At 41.4% G+C, this 19,957-nt stretch overlaps 2 protein-coding genes across 2 annotated transcripts in view; both read left to right on the top strand.

The window, feature by feature from the left end:
* The window catches only part of rasal1 (RAS protein activator like 1), a 214,354-nt gene that overhangs the window by 61,345 nt on the left and 133,052 nt on the right, over window positions 1-19,957 (top strand). The gene's annotated exons all lie outside the window — the stretch shown is intronic.
* LOC143105722 (uncharacterized) lies at window positions 2,341-8,126 on the top strand. The gene is made up of 11 exons (XM_076269807.1): window positions 2,341-2,931; window positions 3,408-3,606; window positions 3,729-3,960; window positions 4,153-4,426; window positions 4,516-4,696; window positions 4,814-4,890; window positions 4,985-5,165; window positions 5,247-5,495; window positions 5,603-5,774; window positions 5,868-6,016; window positions 6,110-8,126. The coding sequence occupies exons 1-11, from the start codon at window positions 2,662-2,664 to the stop codon at window positions 6,277-6,279; spliced, it is 2,154 nt and encodes a 717-aa protein (XP_076125922.1). The 5' UTR covers window positions 2,341-2,661; the 3' UTR covers window positions 6,280-8,126.

The following is a 19,957-nucleotide window of genomic DNA, read 5'->3' as shown; positions in this document are numbered from 1 at the left end:
CGCCATTCATTTCAATGGGCCCAAAAAACGCAGAAAAACGGGAATACCGCGAAAACGACAAGGGCCAGCGACACGAAATTAACAAGCAAGTTACACCGGTTCGGGCCTGAATTTTTGGAGTTCGAACCGCGTCGATAGCTCAAACGGTCTAGGAGCAGTAGTTCGGCCAAAAAGTGGGCTTATAGGAAGATATAATAACTAGAATTGCGGTTCCGAGGAACTGCAAGAGTGGGTTTGATCAGGGGCATGGAACTCGGCCTCATCCAAGGATTCCAACGGTACCTCATTTATGAAAATCGGGCATACGGGTCAAAAGTTACATGCACACACCTTCATTATACACAGACAGCCCAGCCCAGCCCATTAGACATTGCCAGGTGGCTTAGAACTCTTCCAGGTGCAAGCTTAAGCAATTAGAGCTGTGATGTCACAATCGAAATTTGAATTCTGAACATTCCGCCATTCATTTCAATGGGGCCAAAAAACGCAGAAAAACGGGAATACCGCGAAAACGACAAGGGCCAGCGACACGAAAGCAACAAGCAAGTTACACCGGTTCGGGCCTGAATTTTTGGAGTTCGAACCGCGTCGATAGCTCAAACGGTCTAGGAGCAGTAGTTCGGCCAAAAAGTGGGTGAACAGGAATAATAAATAACTAGAATTGCGGTTCCGAGGAACTGCAAGAGTGGGTTTGATCAGGGGCATGGAACTCGGCCTCATCCAAGGATTCCAACGGTACCTCATTTATGAAAATCGGACATACGGGTCAAAAGTTACATGCACACACCTTCATATACACAGACAGCCCAGCCCAGCTCGTTAGAGCTCTGCCAGATGGCTTAGAACTCTGCCAGGTGCAAGCTTAAGCAATTAGAGCTGTGATGTCACAATCGAAATTTGAATTCTGAACATTCCGCCATTCATTTCAATGGGCCCAAAAAACACCGAAAAACGGGAATAACGCGAAAACGACAAGGGCCAGCGACACGAAATCAACAAGCAAGTTACACCGGTTCGGGCCTGAATTTTTGGAGTTCGAACCGCGTCGATAGCTCAAACGGTCTAGGAGCAGTAGTTCGGCCAAAAAGTGGGTGAACAGGAATAATAAATAACTAGAATTGCGGTTCCGAGGAACTGCAAGAGTGGGTTTGATCAGGAGCATGGAACTCGGCCTTATCCAAGGATTCCAACGGTACCTCATTTATGAAAATCGGACATACGGGTCAAAAGTTACATGCACACACCTTCATATACACAGACAGCCCAGCCCAGCCCATTATAGCTCTACCAGGTGGCTTAGAACTCTTCCAGGTGCAAGCTTAAGCAATTAGAGCTGTGATGTCACAATCGAAATTTGAATTCTGAACATTCCGCCATTCATTTCAATGGGCCCAAAAAACGCAGAAAAACGGGAATACCGCGAAAACGACAAGGGCCAGCGACACGAAATCAACAAGCAAGTTACACCGGTTCGGGCCTGAATTTTTGGAGTTCGAACCGCGTCGATAGCTCAAACGGTCTAGGAGCAGTAGTTCGGCCAAAAAGTGGGTGAACAGGAATAATAAATAACTAGAATTGCGGTTCCGAGGAACTGCAAGAGTGGGTTTGATCAGGGGCATGGAACTCGGCCTCATCCAAGGATTCCAACGGTACCTCATTTATGAAAATCGGACATACGGGTCAAAAGTTACATGCACACACCTTCATATACACAGACAGCCCAGCCCAGCTCGTTAGAGCTCTGCCAGATGGCTTAGAACTCTGCCAGGTGCAAGCTTAAGCAATTAGAGCTGTGATGTCACAATCGAAATTTGAATTCTGAACATTCCGCCATTCATTTCAATGGGCCCAAAAAACACCGAAAAACGGGAATAACGCGAAAACGACAAGGGCCAGCGACACGAAATCAACAAGCAAGTTACACCGGTTCGGGCCTGAATTTTTGGAGTTCGAACCGCGTCGATAGCTCAAACGGTCTAGGAGCAGTAGTTCGGCCAAAAAGTGGGCTTATAGGAAGATATAATAATAATAAGAAAACTTAAGAAGAACAATAGTGGGCTTGCTCCGCAAGCCCACAGCATGGCTTTCAGCCATGCTGTGGTCTTGCTGGATCAAACCCACTAATAACTAGAATTGCGGTTCCGAGGAACTGCAAGAGTGGGTTTGATCAGGGGCATGGAACTCGGCCTTATCCAAGGATTCCAACGGTACCTCATTTATGAAAATCGGACATACGGGTCAAAAGTTACATGCACACACCTTCATATACACAGACAGCCCAGCCCAGCCCATTATAGCTCTGCCAGGTGGCTTAGAACTCTTCCAGGTGCAAGCTTAAAGGGGTGCTATTATGCTTTTTCGTTTTTTCCTTGTCCTATCGTGGATTACATAGCTTTTTGTGTATGTAAATGGTCGCCAAAGACACAATATCAAAAGTAACCACTAGGGGGGAGTAAATGAATATCGCAAAGACAGACTACTGAGCTGCCTAGAAACGCCTCGATGCGAATTTCAGCCGTTGCTTTATTTTAGTTCCGGTACGAGGTGACGTAACCTCGTACTTTTGCTGGGAGTAAATGGGACAGCGTCATCAGATGATTTCACAGTCAGTCTAGAACAGTTCGATTTCGCGTTTCTCAGCAAGTAAAGTTTCGGTTAGCAATGGGTAGAAGGTGTTTTCTTCGTTGTGAAGGGACGTCTCCCTTGTATGCTTTGCCAAAGGCAGAGCCTACACGTACCTGTTGGCTAGAGTTTATTTTTAACTCTATTCCCCCAACTTTACCGACCATTTTTCTGTGTCCCCGTCACTTCACGGATGGCTGCTTCAGCAACCTGCGTTTGTTCAGCACAGGATTTGCGAAGCTGCTAGCTCTGAGGGAAGATGCTGTTCCAACTTTGTGTGGCCCCATGGGTGAAGATGTCGCTCGACATGTAAGTAAACCTATTGTGATATTAACAAAAGTTGTTGTGTGTAAGGTTAACGTTAGTTGGGGTAATTAACCCTGCAAGCTTGCAAGCGGAGATAGCTAACTAGTGCTAGCGAGGCTGACTGAGTTCGTGGTCTGAGCTGAGCAAAGGTGTAATTACAGTAGCTCAGTGGTATAATTAAACCAATGTGTAGCAGTTAGCTCTGATAGTGAGACTACCATGTTGAAGTAGAGCGAATTCAGTCTGTAGTCTTGACGCAAGGCTGATTATTTTTTCACTGGTGCTATTTGTAGCCTAACGTTATAAGTTAACGTTAGTTTTCGCGGGGGATCTCAAACAAATTCTAAACGGTAACATGAATTAACGTCAGCTATGTGAGGGGTACTATTTGGTTGAATGGTTATAGTTTTTGTTTCAGATGTTAACTGTTAGGTTGTATACAATTATTTTCGTAACCGATTTTGGTGTTATAATTACAGGACTCCAGTGCCCCATATAGCCCCTTCCAGCACGTCGGATGTCAGACCGACTCTCCTCAGCTTATTTCGGCGGGAACCCAGACAAGTACCACCGTGGGAATGCATTCTGTGGGAGTACAAAGTGCGCCATTGAAGGCGACTTCAGTCGGCACACAGTTGTCCATGGGATCGCTGAAAACGGCACACATGAGAAGCAAAGGTATTGTGTGATGTAGTTGTTAACCAAGGTCTACTCTGTATTATATCTTCAGTACCCAGGACAAAATCATCAGCTGAATTATTTTTTTATTTTCTAATAAGATTTGTCTATATTATTCGTAGGTATCCAGACAAAGCTGCCTCTTCTCAGTGTAGGCACTGGAATAATTTCTGGTATAGACTCACCACTGGCGTCTACACCAATAAAGGGCCCAGGTTGTCGACCTAGCAAGAGACCACGGCTTGAGTTGGAGGACGAGGAGGAGAGCGACTCCTCAAATGAATTTCATAAGGAGCCTCTGGACTCGACTTACAACCCTGGAGATTCTGTACTTACAGAGGAATCTGACATCTCGTAAGTTTTTAGCATTGGCTACTGTATAGTATTGGCTGTACTAAAAGCAGTATTGGCTACTGTTTTCAGTATATGGTTACCAGCTATACAACATTGCTATTACTCTAGAAAACATATTTGAAAGCTAATATTGCTATTATTCTAGAAAACATATTTGAAAGCTAATATTATGTTTTGTTTCTAATCTGTTAGGTTTGAGACACAGTCCACACATGATGAGGAAAAGTATATTGTTTTTGAAAGCTGCCTCAAACAGCTGTTTGAAAACTGTCCAGTGTGTAAGAAGGGCTGTAATCTCCAACGACGAAGGATGGGAACCTATGTGGCTTACACTCAGCGATGTCCACACTGCAGTTACTTCAGAGAGTGGGAGAGTCAACCCATGGTTGGAAGTACCCCTGTCGGCAACCTACAACTTTCGGCGGCTACCTACTTTACAGGGACCTCCTTCATCCAACTGGAAAAGGTAAGCATTTTACCATTTCAAACATGTGAATCTTTCTAGTGATGAACTAAACTGGTCTAAAACGCCTCTTATTTGTCTTTTCTTTAAAGCTGTGCAAGGCCATGCAACTCCAGATATTTCAGTATGACACCTTCAGAAGGCATGCAAGGAATTACATGGAACCGGCTATTGTTCACAAGTGGAAGATGGATCAGCAGAGTCATTTCCAGCATCAATTGCACCTTGGTGGGGTGGTTGCAGTGGGAGGAGACATGAGGGCCGATTCTCCAGGTTTGTTGAAATTTGAAATAGTCTGGCAACTAAATTATTAGTTTGCATTCTGAATCAAATGACATCCCTTTATGGTGTGCTGAAAAGCTTTACACACTCTGTAATACATTTTTTTAGGGCACTCTGCAAAGTTTGGCAGCTACACTCTAATGAATCTGGAGAGCAACACCATTATGGACATCCAACTTGTTCAGGTATGTTTCTCTCTTTGGATTTGTTTGAATTTGAATCTTAAAAGTGTGTGATTTTGTCTAATGTTTTTTGTTTGTAATGACCATTCACTACCAGAGCAATGAAGTAGGTGGCAGCTATCATATGGAGAAGGAAGGACTGAAAAGATGCCTAGATCATCTGGAGTCGAATGGATTGAAGGTGGATTACATTGTGACAGACCGTCATCCACAGATCCAGAAATTTCTGAGGGAACGCAGCGTAACTCAGTTCTATGACGTTTGGCACTTTGAGAAAGGTAAAGTGTTTTCCTAATTCATATTCTAAACTTTGAAGTTAGCAATTAACAGATCGTATAATTAGTGTGTGTGGTAAACAGGTTTGTCCAAGAAACTTGAGAAAGCTTCGCACAATGAAGACTGTGATGTTCTGAAGAAGTGGCTACAGAGCATCAAAAACCATGTCTACTGGTGTGCCACGTCATCAAGCACTGGACCAGAAAAGGTGGCAAAGTGGACATCACTGCTAAACCACCTACAAAATGTTCATGTTCATGAAGACCCCCTTTTCCCCAAATGTCTGCATCCCGACCACGTCTCAAGGGACCCTAGCAAATGGCTACAACCTGGTATGTGCCAAATTATCTTTACTCAGAAAATCAAGTATTACATTTTTCCAGTCTTTTGTTGTGATGCAGGGGTTGATATTTCACCATGTGTTCTTATTTTACTGAAGGATCAGTTGCACTTCACAAAGCTGAGAAAATACTGCTCAACAAGAGAGTCCTGAAGGATGTAGAGAAACTCAGCCACCATCACCAGACCTCATCACTGGAGTCCTTTCACAGCCTGATACTACGATTTGCACCAAAGAATGTAGTTTTCCCCTTCATGGGAATGTTGTGCAGGTAATACACAATGTCATTATTTTAAAAGTGACTAATTGAGATGACTGTCAGTCATTCTATGTATTTAATAATGTTGCTGTGTTGTTACCATAGGTTGTATCTAGCAGCAATGCACCACAATGAAAATGCTATGCGGGAGCAAGCCACAACATCTACAGGACAGGCTGTTTTCAAGGTTGTTTTTCCAAAGGCGAAGAGGGGGGAAGGCATTGTGAAGCCCGTGAAAACAAATCCAACCTTCAGTAAGTTTGTTAAAGATTTTCTTTAAATACAGCCACACCAGTTTACAGATTGTTATGGATACATTTATTGGATTTGAATGCTATATCTTCCAGACTATGTACGTGAACTCATGAGGCTGCTCATGCAGGAAGTTTTTGAGGACCCCACATCTTTTGCAGAGGAATTGAAGACCATCCCCATCCCTCCAGACCTCTCAGCAGAATTCCCAAAAACTCCAAAGGCTGAGCTGGTTGCCCGTCACGTCTCCCGCTTCAATCAATAGGTGGTCTGAAGCCTATGTAATCACCAGACGGGAACTGCTGCCGTATCCGCTGCACCACACATGACGGGATGATGACCCGACGACTAGGTCCTAAGTAACCCCAGCACCAGCTTACAAAGCTGCGATAGGCAAGATGCCTCAACTGCCTGAAGGGACAAGGCACATAGTTCTCTGTTCAACTGTTTTCAAATTAAGAGTTTGGTTCCAAAATGCTACATCGACTATTTTAAAGAACTTTGATAAATTATTATTTTTTTACATTTTGTTTTGCAAGTAATTTCAGTAGAACTGTAATTGGGCATTGTTAATTGATTTACCTTTACTCAATCAAAACAACAAAACAGCAAGTTGATTGATATTATCTGAAATACACAATTGAATAACATGACTTTTTAATGTAAAAATGGAGATATAGCGTTTTGAAACCAAACTCTTCAAATATTACCTCAAAGGTTCATACTCTGGAAGCTATGCACTGTTGTCATCAATGTTTACATGCATACAAATTACATAAGAATAATGCTTTTGTTTTGTTTAGTAAGAGCTTATTACAGACAAAGTAACTTACTCTTCTTCTGTTCTGTGCCTAACAGGTCCGTAATCATATTTGTAAATGTTGTAGATATTTTGCAGACTGTATGGGTTTAGACACACAGGTTCTAGGCCTGGATGTTCTGTCATGCACATTATGGGTACTGGCACTTGGCTCATTCGTCTTACTACCTAATAAAGAAAATAAGACAAGAACTACTACTGTGTAACAAGTGACCTTGGCATCATCATTGTTCAGAGTGCTACATGACTGCATGGACAATATTGATTCAGGAAGCAACATGTTTTCTTGTCAGGCTTTTATTTACAACAAAATGTTATCACTGATTTAGTTTTTTTACATAACAATGATTTTTAATACAGTATGCAGCTGGCTGAGACTACAGTGAACTGGTGAGATTACTCGTTTACCATTACATATTAACTATAAAAATGTATCATTGATTCGTTTTTTTTTACATAACAATGATTATAATACAGTATGCACCTGGCTGAGACTACAATGAACTGGTGAGATCACTCGTTTACCATTACAAGTGTAATGCTGATGCTTTATGCTAGAGATGTCATAAACATGTGTAGCCTAGTTCACTAGTAGGCCTAAGCTACTCATCTAAAGGGGATGTTATGCTAGGACATTAGATCATTCTCCACAAACCGTATAGTAGCCTAGCCTAAAGTTACATCAGTTTTACCTTTGTGATTTCTCTGCAGCAGACGTTCTCCACTTCACTGGGCATAGTGGCACAATTCCCACAAGTGCACCTAAGTAACAAAGATGTTATAAGTTATAACTATTTTTGGCAGACAAAAGCAGTTCACTTATATTCCATGTCAGGCAGGCAAATAAAGCTTGTTAGTACGAGTAGCCTACTAGCCTCGGGCTAAATTAGACGCTAGGCTATAGAGATACATTTCGTAAATCAGGTGTGGATAATAGAATAAACAAAAACTTACCACAGTGAAACGTCTTGGTCCAATCTACGACTAACATCGCGGTCATCATTGGCTCCATCAGCTCCATTATCGCTTTCGGGGTCGGATTCTGGTTCAAATTGGTAAGGCAGCACTGACGCCATAATCGCCTAACTTACAAATGTCTGACGAGACGTTTCTGTCAGCGCCAAGATTCTAACTGCCTCAAAATTCTCAGCAACCGGGCGTTTCACATAGGGGTTGTAATACTGATAGATGTATGAGGAAAAATAATATGGCCGACGACGCTTCAACGTTGTAAATCAATTCTATTAGACCCAACAAATTAAATAATAAACAGTAAATAATACCATAATAGGGCCCCTTTAAGCAATTAGAGCTGTGATGTCACAATCGAAATTTGAATTCTGAACATTCCGCCATTCATTTCAATGGGCCCAAAAAACGCAGAAAAACGGGAATACCGCGAAAACGACAAGGGCCAGTGACACGAAATCAACAAGCAAGTTACACTGGTTCGGGCCTGAATTTTTGGAGTTCGAACCGCGTCGATAGCTCAAACGGTCTAGGAGCAGTAGTTCGGCCAAAAAGTGGGTGAATAGGAAGATATAATAATAAGTAAACTTAAGAAGAACAATAGTGGGCTTGCTGGATCAAACCCACTAATAATAAGAAGAAAACTTAAGAAGAACAATAGTGGGCTTGCTGGATCAAACCCACTAACTAGAATTGCGGTTCCGAGGAACTGCAAGAGTGGGTTTGATCAGTGGCACGGAACTCGGCCTCATCCAAGGATTCCAACGGTACCTCATTTATGAAAATCGGGCACACGGATCAAAAGTTGTCTGCATTAACGCAACATCCAATAAGCTAAAACGCATAAATAACATGGTTGCTATGCTGGTTGCTATGGTGGTCGCTAGGTTGACATTACAGGGGTGGTTTCTAGGTTGTTGCTAGGGTAATTAGTTAGTTGCTAGTAAGCCATCTTAAGCTGACTGCATAAAGTGATTATTTTAAGAGATACATTTTCAAACCAGAACTGTGTATAGGTCATGGTTAAAAACGTATCAGAATCTCAGAAATAATCACGTAATGCAGCCAGTTTAAGATTTTTTAAGAAGTCAGATTTTTTAAAGGCAATCAAATTTCTGCTGACTCTCTTCTGGCTGCGGTTAAAGGCCAGCGCCTCCTGAGAGGCCTGAAGGGTCAGTTCTGAGGTTGTTGGCTGCTGGAACCGAAAAAAGGACTGCATTTTCTTAAAAGACAATGTGACTGAAGTGCGGGCAAAGTTTGCACAGAAATGTACGATTTTTCCCACCCTCATCGACCTTGTCATAAAACTTGTTTAAATGATCACACGACGCCTCCTTGCTGCTTTGTTGTCTACATCAGCATTTCTCAAACTTCTTTGACCTGAGGCCCAGTCAAGGCATACTTTGGGGTCATAGGGCCCACCTACATGAACCCACCCCCTCCTCCCAACCCCCATCAAATTGGAATGATATCACAATTATTATTTTTATACTATATTGCTATACATGCACTTCAAAACAGTCAATGTTTAAAGTGCTAAGATTGTTCACAAACGTTTGTGAAAGCATGCACATCAGAGTACTGCTTTACTAATGTAAAATATAATTAGGCCTACACTAGTTTCATTGTTTTTGCATTGTTGCATGATTGATATGCTATTTAATTACATTTCATTTGAATGCCTGAATGTAAGAATTCAGGAAACACAATACCAGCTTTTAACATTCATGTTGTTTACTAGTTTATGTAAATCACATAACACATGAACTGTTTACATACTACTGATAGCCCATTACTGTACACAATAATACTGTGCCCATTCATTAACATATATTAAACATCAGGCGTCTTGTTTACACATTTAAACCATATTTGCACTTCGAATTTCGCTTCCAAACTGTAGTAACTACATCTACGAAGTCTAAAGAAGATAACCATGTAGTCCGTTCAAAGATAAGATACATTTTGACAGAACTACAGACTTCGTGAAAGTAGCCTAGAAGCCCTACATAAAAGGCTCCATTAACTTCATTGCAAAATCGCGGTTGGTCTGTTTACACACTAAAACCATATTTACACTTCGAAATTCGCTTCCAAATTGTAGTAACTACATCTACGAAGTCTAAGGAAGATAATCATGTAGTCTGTTCATAGATAAGATACATTTTGACAGAACTACAGACTTCGTGAAAGTAGCCTAGAAGCCCTACATAAAAGGCTCCATTAACTTCATTGCAAAATCGCGGTTGGTCTGTTTACACACTAAAACCATATTTACACTTCGAAATTCGCTTCCAAATTGTAGTAACTACATCTACGAAGTCTAAGGAAGATAACCTTGTAGTCTGTTCAACGATAAGATACATTTTGACAGAACTACAGACCTCGTAAAAGTAGTACCTAAAATTAGTGTGATAAATGGCCATCACGTAGCCTAAAGCATATAGCACTAGCATATGACAACAGCAAATAGCTAACGTTTACGTTAGCCTAACTTACTTATCGTTGACGTTGACCCGACACGTTTATAAGTTAGACCATAGACTGATAAGGACGTCCATCAAAATTCCGTGTGTATCCTGTGTATCTTTCGTGCTGCTATCCTGTTGCCTTTTCCCTGTTGTTCCGGCAACAAGGTTTTTACGCGATATTTGCCACATCCCAGAGAGTTGTTGTTTGGTGGGTCAGGTGACGAGCCGTCGAATCACAGCACAGCACCCAGAATGCATTGCAACACACCGTCTAGAAGGGACTCAGCGTTAGGTCGGCTTTAAATAGCATACAGAACCTATAGTAATATAACGTTGTCTGTAAGCTCCACAGATCGTGGCAAGACAATTGAATTGATTGTGGACTTCTTGCTGGGCAACGATGAGTAACTTGATTAGTAATGCTGCCTGGATATGCATGATATCTGTATGAAAGTGTGTTTCTCAATGTAATAATCTATACAACTGTACACATGACTAAGTTCAAATGGAGCTAGCTGGGTATAGGACTGGGCTGAATGGATTGGTGAAATACTTTATTTTATTTTTTTTTTAATGACCTATATGAACAAGGTTTGGCTTTAAAAAAAAGAGGAGACAGCGCGAACATGACCTTTACACTTAGTGCTGGCAAGGCATTGAACTGGGCTGAATGGATTTGGAAAATATATATATATATTTTTTAATGACCTGTATCAACATGGTTTGGCTTTAAAAAAAAGATGAGACAGCGCTTTGCGCTGTCTCATCTTTTTTTACATTACCTTTACACTTAGTGCTGGCAAGGCATTGAACTGGGCTTCATTCAAGGATTCCAACGGTACCTCATTCATGAAAATCGGACATACTGGTCAAAAGTTACATGCACACACCTTCATATACACAGACAGCCCAGCCCAGCCCATTAGACATTGCCAGATGGCTTAGAACTCTGCCAGGTGCAAGTAATCAACTCTAGCAGCAGAGCTCTACCAGGTGCAAGTAATGAGGTGCTGTGATGTCATAAAGCCCCAGCATTCCGCCATTGATTTCAATGGGGCCCAAAAACGCCGAAAAACGGGAATACCGCGAAAACGACAAGGGCCAGCGACACGAAAGCAACAAGCAAGTTACACCGGTTCGGGCCTGAATTTTTGGAGTTCGAACCGCGTCGATAGCTCAAACGGTCTAGGAGCAGTAGTTCGGCCAAAAAGTGGGTGAACAGGAATAATAAATAACTAGAATTGCGGTTCCGAGGAACTGCAAGAGTGGGTTTGATCTGGGGCACGGAACTCTGCCTCATCCAAGGATTCCAACGGTACCTCATTTATGAAAATCGGGCACACGGATCAAAAGTTATCTGCATCAACGCAACATCCAATAAGCTAAAACACATAAATAACGTGGTTGCTATGCTGGTTGCTAGGGCAATCATGCTGGTTGCTCAGGTGGTCGATAGGTTAGAAGGCCAGTGCCTCCTGAGAGGCCTGAAGGGTCAGTTCTGAGGTTGTTGACTGCTGAAACCGAAAAATGGACTGCATTTTCTTAAAAGACAGTGTGACTGAAGTGCGGGCAAAGTTTGCACAGAAATGTACGATTTTTCCCACCCTCATCGACCTTGTCATAAAACTTGTTTAAATGATCACACGACGCCTCCTTGCTGCTTTGTCGTCTACATCAGCCTTTCTCAAACTTCTTTGACCTGAGGCCCAGTCAAGGCATACTTTGGGGTCATAGGGCCCACCTACATGAACCCACCCCCTCCTCCCACCCCCCATCAAATTGTAATATCATCACAATTATTATTATTTTTATACTATATTGCTATACATGCACTTCAAAACAGTCAATGTTTAAAGTGCTAAGATTGTTCACAAAAGTTTGTGAAAGCATGCACATCAGAGTACTGCTTTACTAATGTAAAATATAATTAGGCCTACACTAGTTTCATTGTTTTTGCATTGTTGCATGATTGATATGCTATTTAATTACATTTCATTTGAATGCCTGAATGTAAGAATTCAGGAAACACAATACCAGCTTTTAACATTTATGTTGTTTACAAGTTTATGTAAATCACATAACACATGAACTGTTTACATACTACTGATAGCCCATTACTGTACACAATAGATTAGTATCTTCAAATAGTCAAGGTTGTTGACTGCTGAAACCGAAAAATGGACTGCATTTTCTTAAAAGACAATGTGACTGAAGTGCGGGCAAAGTTTGCACAGAAATGTACGATTTTTCCCACCCTCATCGACCTTGTCATAAAACTTGTTTAAATGATCACACGACGCCTCCTTGCTGCTTTGTCGTCTACATCAGCCTTTCTCAAACTTCTTTGACCTGAGGCCCAGTCAAGGCATACTTTGGGGTCATAGGGCCCACCTACATGAACCCACCCCCTCCTCCCACCCCCCATCAAATTGTAATATCATCACAATTATTATTATTTTTATACTATATTGCTATACATGCACTTCAAAACAGTCAATGTTTAAAGTGCTAAGATTGTTCACAAAAGTTTGTGAAAGCATGCACATCAGAGTACTGCTTTACTAATGTAAAATATAATTAGGCCTACACTAGTTTCATTGTTTTTGCATTGTTGCATGATTGATATGCTATTTAATTACATTTCATTTGAATGCCTGAATGTAAGAATTCAGGAAACACAATACCAGCTTTTAACATTTATGTTGTTTACTAGTTTATGTAAATCACATAACACATGAACTGTTTACATACTACTGATAGCCCATTACTGTACACAATAATACTGTGCCCATTCATTAACATTAAACATCAGGCGTCTTGTTTACACATTTAAACCATATTTGCACTTCGAAATTCGCTTCCAAATTGTAGTAACTACATCTACGAAGTCTAAGGAAGATATCTATGAACATACTACATGGTTAAGATACATTTTGACAGAACTACAGACTTCGTGAAAGTAGCCTAGTAGCCCTACATAAAAGGCTCAATTAACTTCATTGCAAAATCGCGGTTGGTCTGTTTACACACTAAAACCATATTTACACTTCGAAATTCGCTTCCAAATTGTAGTAACTACATCTACGAAGTCTAAGGAAGATAATCATGTAGTCTGTTCATAGATAAGATACATTTTGACAGAACTACAGACTTCGTGAAAGTAGCCTAGTAGCCCTACATAAAAGGCTCCATTAACTTCATTGCAAAATCGCGGTTGGTCTGTTTACACACTAAAACCATATTTACACTTCGAAATTCGCTTCCAAATTGTAGTAACTACATCTACGAAGTCTAAGGAAGATAAAACTGTAGTCTGTTCAACGATAAGATACATTTTGACAGAACTACAGACCTCGTAAAAGTAGTACCTAAAATCAGTGTGATAAATGGCCATCACGTAGCCTAAAGCATATAGCACTAGCATATGACAACAGCAAATAGCTAACGTTTACGTTAGCCTAACTTACTTATCGTTGACGTTGACCCGACACGTTTATAAGTTAGACCATAGACTGATAAGGACGTCCATCAAAATTCCGTGTGTATCCTGTGTATCTTTCGTGCTGCTATCCTGTTGCCTTTTCCCTGTTGTTCCGGCAACAAGGTTTTTACGCGATATTTGCCACATCCCAGAGAGTTGTTGTTTGGTGGGTCAGGTGACGAGCCGTCGAATCACAGCACAGCACCCAGAATGCATTGCAACACACCGTCTAGAAGGGACTCAGCGTTAGGTCGGCTTTAAATAGCATACAGAACCTTTAGTAATATAACGTTGTCTGTAAGCTCCACAGATCGTGGCAAGACAATTGAATTGATTGAGGACTTCTTGCTGGGCAACGATGAGTAACTTGATTAGTAAAGCTGCGTGGATATGCATGATATCTGTATGAAAGTGTGTTTCTCAATGTAATAATATATACAACTGTACACATGACTAAGTTCAAATTGAGCTAGCTGGGTATTGGACTGGGCTGAATGGATTGGTGAAATACTTTATTTATTTTTTTTATGACCTATATGAACATGGTTTGGCTTTAAAAAAAAGAGGAGACAGCGCTTCGCGCTGTCTCCTCTTTTTTTACATGACCTTTACACTTAGTGCTGGCAAGGCATTGAACTGGGCTGAATGGATTTGGAAAATATATATATATTTTTTTTTTAATGACCTGTATCAACATGGTTTGGCTTTAAAAAAAAGATGAGACAGCGCTTCGCGCTGTCTCATCTTTTTTTACATTACCTTTACACTTAGTGCTGGCAAGGCATTGAACTGGGCTTCATTCAAGGATTCCAACGGTACCTCATTCATGAAAATCGGACATACTGGTCAAAAGTTACATGCACACACCTTCATATACACAGACAGCCCAGCCCAGCCCATCAGAGCTCTGCCAGGTGGCTTAGAACTCTTCCAGGTGCAAGCTTAAGCAATTAGAGCTGTGATGTCACAATCGAAATTTGAATTCTGAACATTCCGCCATGCATTTCAATGGGCCCAAAAAACGCAGAAAAACGGGAATACCGCGAAAACGACAAGGGCCAGTGACACGAAATCAACAAGCAAGTTACACCGGTTCGGGCCTGAATTTTTGGAGTTCGAACCGCGTCGATAGCTCAAACGGTCTAGGAGCAGTAGTTCGGCCAAAAAGTGGGCTTATAGGAAGATATAATAACTAGAATTGCGGTTCCGAGGAACTGCAAGAGTGGGTTTGATCAGGGCCATGGAACTCGGCCTCATCCAAGGATTCCAACGGTACCTCATTTATGAAAATCGGACATACGGGTCAAAAGTTACATGCACACACCTTCATATACACAGACAGCCCAGCCCAGCCCATTAGAGCTCTGCCAGGTGGCTTAGAACTCTTCCAGGTGCAAGCTTAAGCAATTAGAGCTGTGATGTCACAATCGAAATTTGAATTCTGAACATTCCGCCATTCATTTCAATGGGCCCAAAAAACGCAGAAAAACGGGAATACCGCGAAAACGACAAGGGCCAGCGACACGAAATTAACAAGCAAGTTACACCGGTTCGGGCCTGAATTTTTGGAGTTCGAACCGCGTTGATAGCTCAAACGGTCTAGGAGCAGTAGTTCGGCCAAAAAGTGGGTGAAAAGGAATAATAAATAAACTAGAATTGCGGTTCCGAGGAACTGCAAGAGTGGGTTTGATCAGTGGCACGGAACTCGGCCTCATCCAAGGATTCCAACGGTACCTCATTTATGAAAATCGGGCACACGGATCAAAAGTTGTCTGCATTAACGCAACATCCAATAAGCTAAAACGCATAAATAACATGGTTGCTATGCTGGTTGCTATGGTTGTCGCTAGGTTGACATTACAGGGGTGGTTTCTAGGTTGATGCTAGGGTAATTAGTTAGTTGCTAGTAAGCCATCTTAAGCTGACTGCATAAAGTGATTATTTTAAGAGATACATTTTCAAACCAGAACTGTGTATAGGTCATGGTTAAAAACGTATCAGAATCTCAGAAATAATCACGTAATGCAGCCAGTTTAAGATTTTTTAAGAAGTCAGATTTTTTAAAGGCAATCAAATTTCTGCTGACTCTCTTCTGGCTGCCGGTTAAAGGCCAGCGCCTCCTGAGAGGCCTGAAGGGTCAGTTCTGAGGTTGTTGGCTGCTGGAACCGAAAAAAGGACTGCATTTTCTTAAAAGACAATGTGACTGAAGTGCGGGCAAAGTTTGCACAGAAATGTACGATTTTTCCCACCCTCATCGACCTCTTCATAAAACTTGTTTAAATGATCACACGACGCCTCCTTGCTGCTTTGTTGTCTACATCAGCATTTCTCAAACTTCTTTGACCTGAGGCCCAGTCAAGGCATACTTTGGGGTCATAGGGCCCACCTACATGAACCCACCCCCTCCTCCCAACCCCTATCAAATTGTAATGACATCACAATTATTATTTTTATACTATATTGCCTACATGCACTTCAAAACAGTCAATGTTTAAAGTGCTAAGATTGTTTACAAAAGTTTGTGAAAGCATGCACATCAGAGTACTGCTTTACTAATGTAAAATATAATTAGGCCTACACTAGTTTCATTGTTTTTGCATTGTTGCATGATTGATATGCTATTTAATTACATTTCATTTGAATGCCTGAATGTAAGAATTCAGGAAACACAATACCAGCTTTTAACATTTCTGTTGTTAGTTTATGTAAATCACATAACACATGAACTGTTTACATACTACTGATAGCCCATTACTGTACACAATAATACTGTGCCCATTCATTAACATTAAACATCAGGCGTCTTGTTTACACATTTAAACCATATTTGCACTTCGAAATTCGCTTCCAAATTGTAGTAACTACATCTACGAAGTCTAAGGAAGATATCTATGAACATACTACATGGTTAAGATACATTTTGACAGAACTACAGACTTCGTGAAAGTAGCCTAGTAGCCCTACATAAAAGGCTCAATTAACTTCATTGCAAAATCGCGGTTGGTCTGTTTACACACTAAAACCATATTTACACTTCGAAATTCGCTTCCAAATTGTAGTAACTACATCTACGAAGTCTAAGGAAGATAATCATGTAGTCTGTTCATAGATAAGATACATTTTGACAGAACTACAGACTTCGTGAAAGTAGCCTAGTAGCCCTACATAAAAGGCTCCATTAACTTCATTGCAAAATCGCGGTTGGTCTGTTTACACACTAAAACCATATTTACACTTCGAAATTCGCTTCCAAATTGTAGTAACTACATCTACGAAGTCTAAGGAAGATAAAACTGTAGTCTGTTCAACGATAAGATACATTTTGACAGAACTACAGACCTCGTAAAAGTAGTACCTAAAATCAGTGTGATAAATGGCCATCACGTAGCCTAAAGCATATAGCACTAGCATATGACAACAGCAAATAGCTAACGTTTACGTTAGCCTAACTTACTTATCGTTGACGTTGACCCGACACGTTTATAAGTTAGACCATAGACTGATAAGGACGTCCATCAAAATTCCGTGTGTATCCTGTGTATCTTTCATGCTGCTATCCTGTTGCCTTTTCCCTGTTGTTCCGGCAACAAGGTTTTTACGCGATATTTGCCACATCCCAGAGAGTTGTTGTTTGGTGGGTCAGGTGACGAGCCGTCGAATCACAGCACAGCACCCAGAATGCATTGCAACACACCGTCTAGAAGGGACTCAGCGTTAGGTCGGCTTTAAATAGCATACAGAACCTTTAGTAATTTAACGTTGTCTGTAAGCTCCACAGATCGTGGCAAGACAATTGAATTGATTGAGGACTTCTTGCTGGGCAACGATGAGTAACTTGATTAGTAAAGCTGCGTGGATATGCATAATATCTGTATGAAAGTGTGTTTCTCAATGTAATAATATATACAACTGTACACATGACGAAGTTCAAATGGAGCTAGCTGGGTATTGGACTGGGCTGAATGGATTGGTGAAATACTTTATTTATTTTTTTTATGACCTATATGAACATGGTTTGGCTTTAAAAAAAAGAGGAGACAGCGCTTCGCGCTGTCTCCTCTTTTTTTACATGACCTTTACACTTAGTGCTGGCAAGGCATTGAACTGGGCTGAATGGATTTGGAAAATATATATATATATTTTTTTTAATGACCTGTATCAACATGGTTTGGCTTTAAAAAAAAGATGAGACAGCGCTTCGCGCTGTCTCATCTTTTTTTTCATTACCTTTACACTTAGTGCTGGCAAGGCATTGAACTGGGCTTCATTCAAGGATTCCAACGGTACCTCATTCATGAAAATCGGACATACTGGTCAAAAGTTACATGCACACACCTTCATATACACAGACAGCCCAGCCCAGCCCATCAGAGCTCTGCCAGGTGGCATAGAACTCTTCCAGGTGCAAGCTTAAGCAATTAGAGCTGTGATGTCACAATCGAAATTTGAATTCTGAACATTCCGCCATGCATTTCAATGGGCCCAAAAAACGCAGAAAAACGGGAATACCGCGAAAACGACAAGGGCCAGTGACACGAAATCAACAAGCAAGTTACACCGGTTCGGGCCTGAATTTTTGGAGTTCGAACCGCGTCGATAGCTCAAACGGTCTAGGAGCAGTAGTTCGGCCAAAAAGTGGGTGAATAGGAAGATATAATAATAATAATAATAAGTAAACTTAAGAAGAACAATAGTGGGCTTGCTCCGCAAGCCCACAGCATGGCAAAGCTGTGCTTGCCATGCTGTGGGCTTGCTGGATCAAACCCACTAATAAATAAAGTAAACTTAAGAAGAACAATAGTGGTCTTGCTGGACCAAACCCACTAATAACTAGAATTGCGGTTCCGAGGAACTGCAAGAGTGGGTTTGATCAGGGGCATGGAACTCGGCCTCATCCAAGGATTCCAACGGTACCTCATTTATGAAAATCGGACATACGGGTCAAAAGTTACATGCACACACCTTCATATACACAGACAGCCCAGCCCAGCTCATTAGAGCTCTGCCAGATGGCTTAGAACTCTGCCAGGTGCAAGCTTAAGCAATTAGAGCTGTGATGTCACAATCGAAATTTGAATTCTGAACATTCCGCCATTCATTTCAATGGGCCCAAAAAACACCGAAAAACGGGAATAACGCGAAAACGACAAGGGCCAGCGACACGAAATCAACAAGCAAGTTACACCGGTTCGGGCCTGAATTTTTGGAGTTCGAACCGCGTCGATAGCTCAAACGGTCTAGGAGCAGTAGTTCGGCCAAAAAGTGGGCTTATAGGAAGATATAATAATAATAAGAAAACTTAAGAAGAACAATAGTGGGCTTGCTCCGCAAGCCCACAGCATGGCTTTCAGCCATGCTGTGGTCTTGCTGGATCAAACCCACTAATAAGAAAACTTAAGAAGAACAATAGTGGGCTTGCTCCGCAAGCCCACAGCATGGCAAAGCCATGCTGTGGGCTTGCTGGATCAAACCCACTAACTAGAATTGCGGTTCCGAGGAACTGCAAGAGTGGGTTTGATCAGTGGCATGGAACTCGGCCTCATCCAAGGATTCCGACGGTACCTCATTTATGAAAATCGGGCACACGGATCAAAAGTTGTCTGCATTAACGCAACATCCAATAAGCTAAAACGCATAAATAACATGGTTGCTATGCTGGTTGCTATGGTGGTCGCTAGGTTGACATTACAGGGGTGGTTTCTAGGTTGTTGCTAGGGTAATTAGTTAGTTGCTAGTAAGCCATCTTAAGCTGACTGCATAAAGTGATTATTTTAAGAGATACATTTTCAAACCAGAACTGTGTATAGGTCATGGTTAAAAACGTATCAGAATCTCAGAAATAATCACGTAATGCAGCCAGTTTAAGATTTTTTAAGAAGTCAGATTTTTTAAAGGCAATCAAATTTCTGCTGACTCTCTTCTGGCTGCGGTTAAAGGCCAGCGCCTCCTGAGAGGCCTGAAGGGTCAGTTCTGAGGTTGTTGGCTGCTGGAACCGAAAAAAGGACTGAATTTTCTTAAAAGACAATGTGACTGAAGTGCGGGCAAAGTTTGCACAGAAATGTACGATTTTTCCCACCCTCATCGACCTCGTCATAAAACTTGTTTAAATGATCACACGACGCCTCCTTGCTGCTTTGTTGTCTACATCAGCATTTCTCAAACTTCTTTGACCTGAGGCCCAGTCAAGGCATACTTTGGGGTC

The sequence above is a fragment of the Alosa pseudoharengus genome, unplaced genomic scaffold (genome assembly GCF_046254945.1).
Source record: "Alosa pseudoharengus isolate Yale_2024_CS ecotype anadromous, Long Island Sound unplaced genomic scaffold, YU_APseudo_1.1 YU_APseudo_1.1_scf_6, whole genome shotgun sequence".
NCBI lineage: Eukaryota > Metazoa > Chordata > Actinopteri > Clupeiformes > Clupeidae > Alosa > Alosa pseudoharengus.
The sequence above is the reverse complement of the archived record's forward strand: the minus strand, read 5'-3'. Positions and strand labels throughout refer to the sequence as shown.